At 43.8% G+C, this 1,243-nt stretch overlaps 1 protein-coding gene across 6 annotated transcripts in view; it reads right to left on the reverse strand.

Moving 5' to 3' along the window:
• Positions 1–1,243, reverse strand: part of dnm2b (dynamin 2b) — a 16,182-nt gene that overhangs the window by 12,473 nt on the left and 2,466 nt on the right. For all 6 annotated transcript variants that reach the window (XM_031864557.1, XM_031864556.1, XM_031864555.1 and 3 more), the window contains exons 2-3: positions 559–632; positions 51–200 (exon numbers count right to left, since the gene is read on the reverse strand). In XM_031864557.1, coding sequence (XP_031720417.1) covers positions 51–200; positions 559–632 — 224 coding nt within the window. The remainder of the gene's footprint in view (positions 1–50; positions 201–558; positions 633–1,243) is intronic.

The raw sequence follows: 1,243 nt of genomic DNA on the forward strand, positions 1-1,243 counted from the left end.
TGTGTGTGTGTGTGTGTGTGTGTGTGTGTGTGTGTGTGTGTGTGTGTTACCATTGGGAGAGTAGACACGGAGGTTGATGGGGATGGACGAGATGCCCTTGTTGGATCCCGTGATCCGGTCAGTCTCTGCTTCAATCTCCAGACGGACCTCGTCAAAGTCCACAAACTTACGTCCCTTACAGTGCAGGAACTCTGCATACTCTACATGGAGGAAGTGAGAGATTAAGACAGGCGTGAGGGCGAGTGATGGATGAGAGATGAATATAGAAACATACGTTAAAATAGGGGACAGAGAGCGATGGCACAAAGAGGGGCAGTGCAGGAACTTCAAGGGAGTGAAATTAAACTATTCATTTCATTAAGCATGTTGTAGTAAACTCTTGTACATTTTTAAGAAAGCTTGTGCGAAACATTTTGTGTAATTTTGGATGGTTATACGACTACATGGTCTCTAGGTTGTGCCGACAATCGTCCTTTCAATTCGATTTAACTGTTGAAAAGCCCGGATTTAAGAGCGCAAACACTTTCCCCGACTGTTTGACTCGTGTACACAACTTGCCTGCTTTACTGTTGACCAGCTGGAGGATGAGAGGACGACGGGTGACGATGCCAGATCCTCTGGGCAAGAAGTCCCTGGGAAAGAAAATGAGAGAACAAGTTAAATACAAACGGACCACTTTGGGACGAGAACGTTGACGGACAAAATGTCACAATAAATGTTAAAATAAGAGAAATCGTGTGCACTCGCATTGATCCCCAATTAAATATTCAGCAACATAATACTCTTTCTCAGCAAATAAATACGAACTGTGGAAAAAAATGACCCCCTTTGTCTTCATATGTTCTCATGATAAAGTACTGAATATGTGTCAGCTTCTACCAAAATAAGAGCACACACTCTACAATTGATCCCCAGCACACTTGTGCATTATTGATGCAAGGAAAAGATCGACTTACACCCCTGCTCATTATAAATGGTGCAAAGAGACAGAAACATGTCTCAGTTTCCCCTTCTTATCCCACACACGTTCATCAGAATGGAAACTCATGTTCAATACAGTTGTGATCATTTCCAGGTCACTGACTACACATCTCTCCAGGCTACGATGAGAATATGTCCGTCTGTCCTTCTGTCTCTGCGTTTTCCAGGTCAGCAGCAATGACTGAGTTGAGTTTCAGTATAAGTTAAGCAGGCCCCACACACACACACACACACACACACACACACACACACACACACACAC

Source organism: Anarrhichthys ocellatus, unplaced genomic scaffold, assembly GCF_004355925.1.
Source record: "Anarrhichthys ocellatus isolate YVR2014 unplaced genomic scaffold, GSC_Weel_1.0 scaffold31, whole genome shotgun sequence".
Classification (NCBI taxonomy): Eukaryota; Metazoa; Chordata; class Actinopteri; order Perciformes; family Anarhichadidae; genus Anarrhichthys; species Anarrhichthys ocellatus.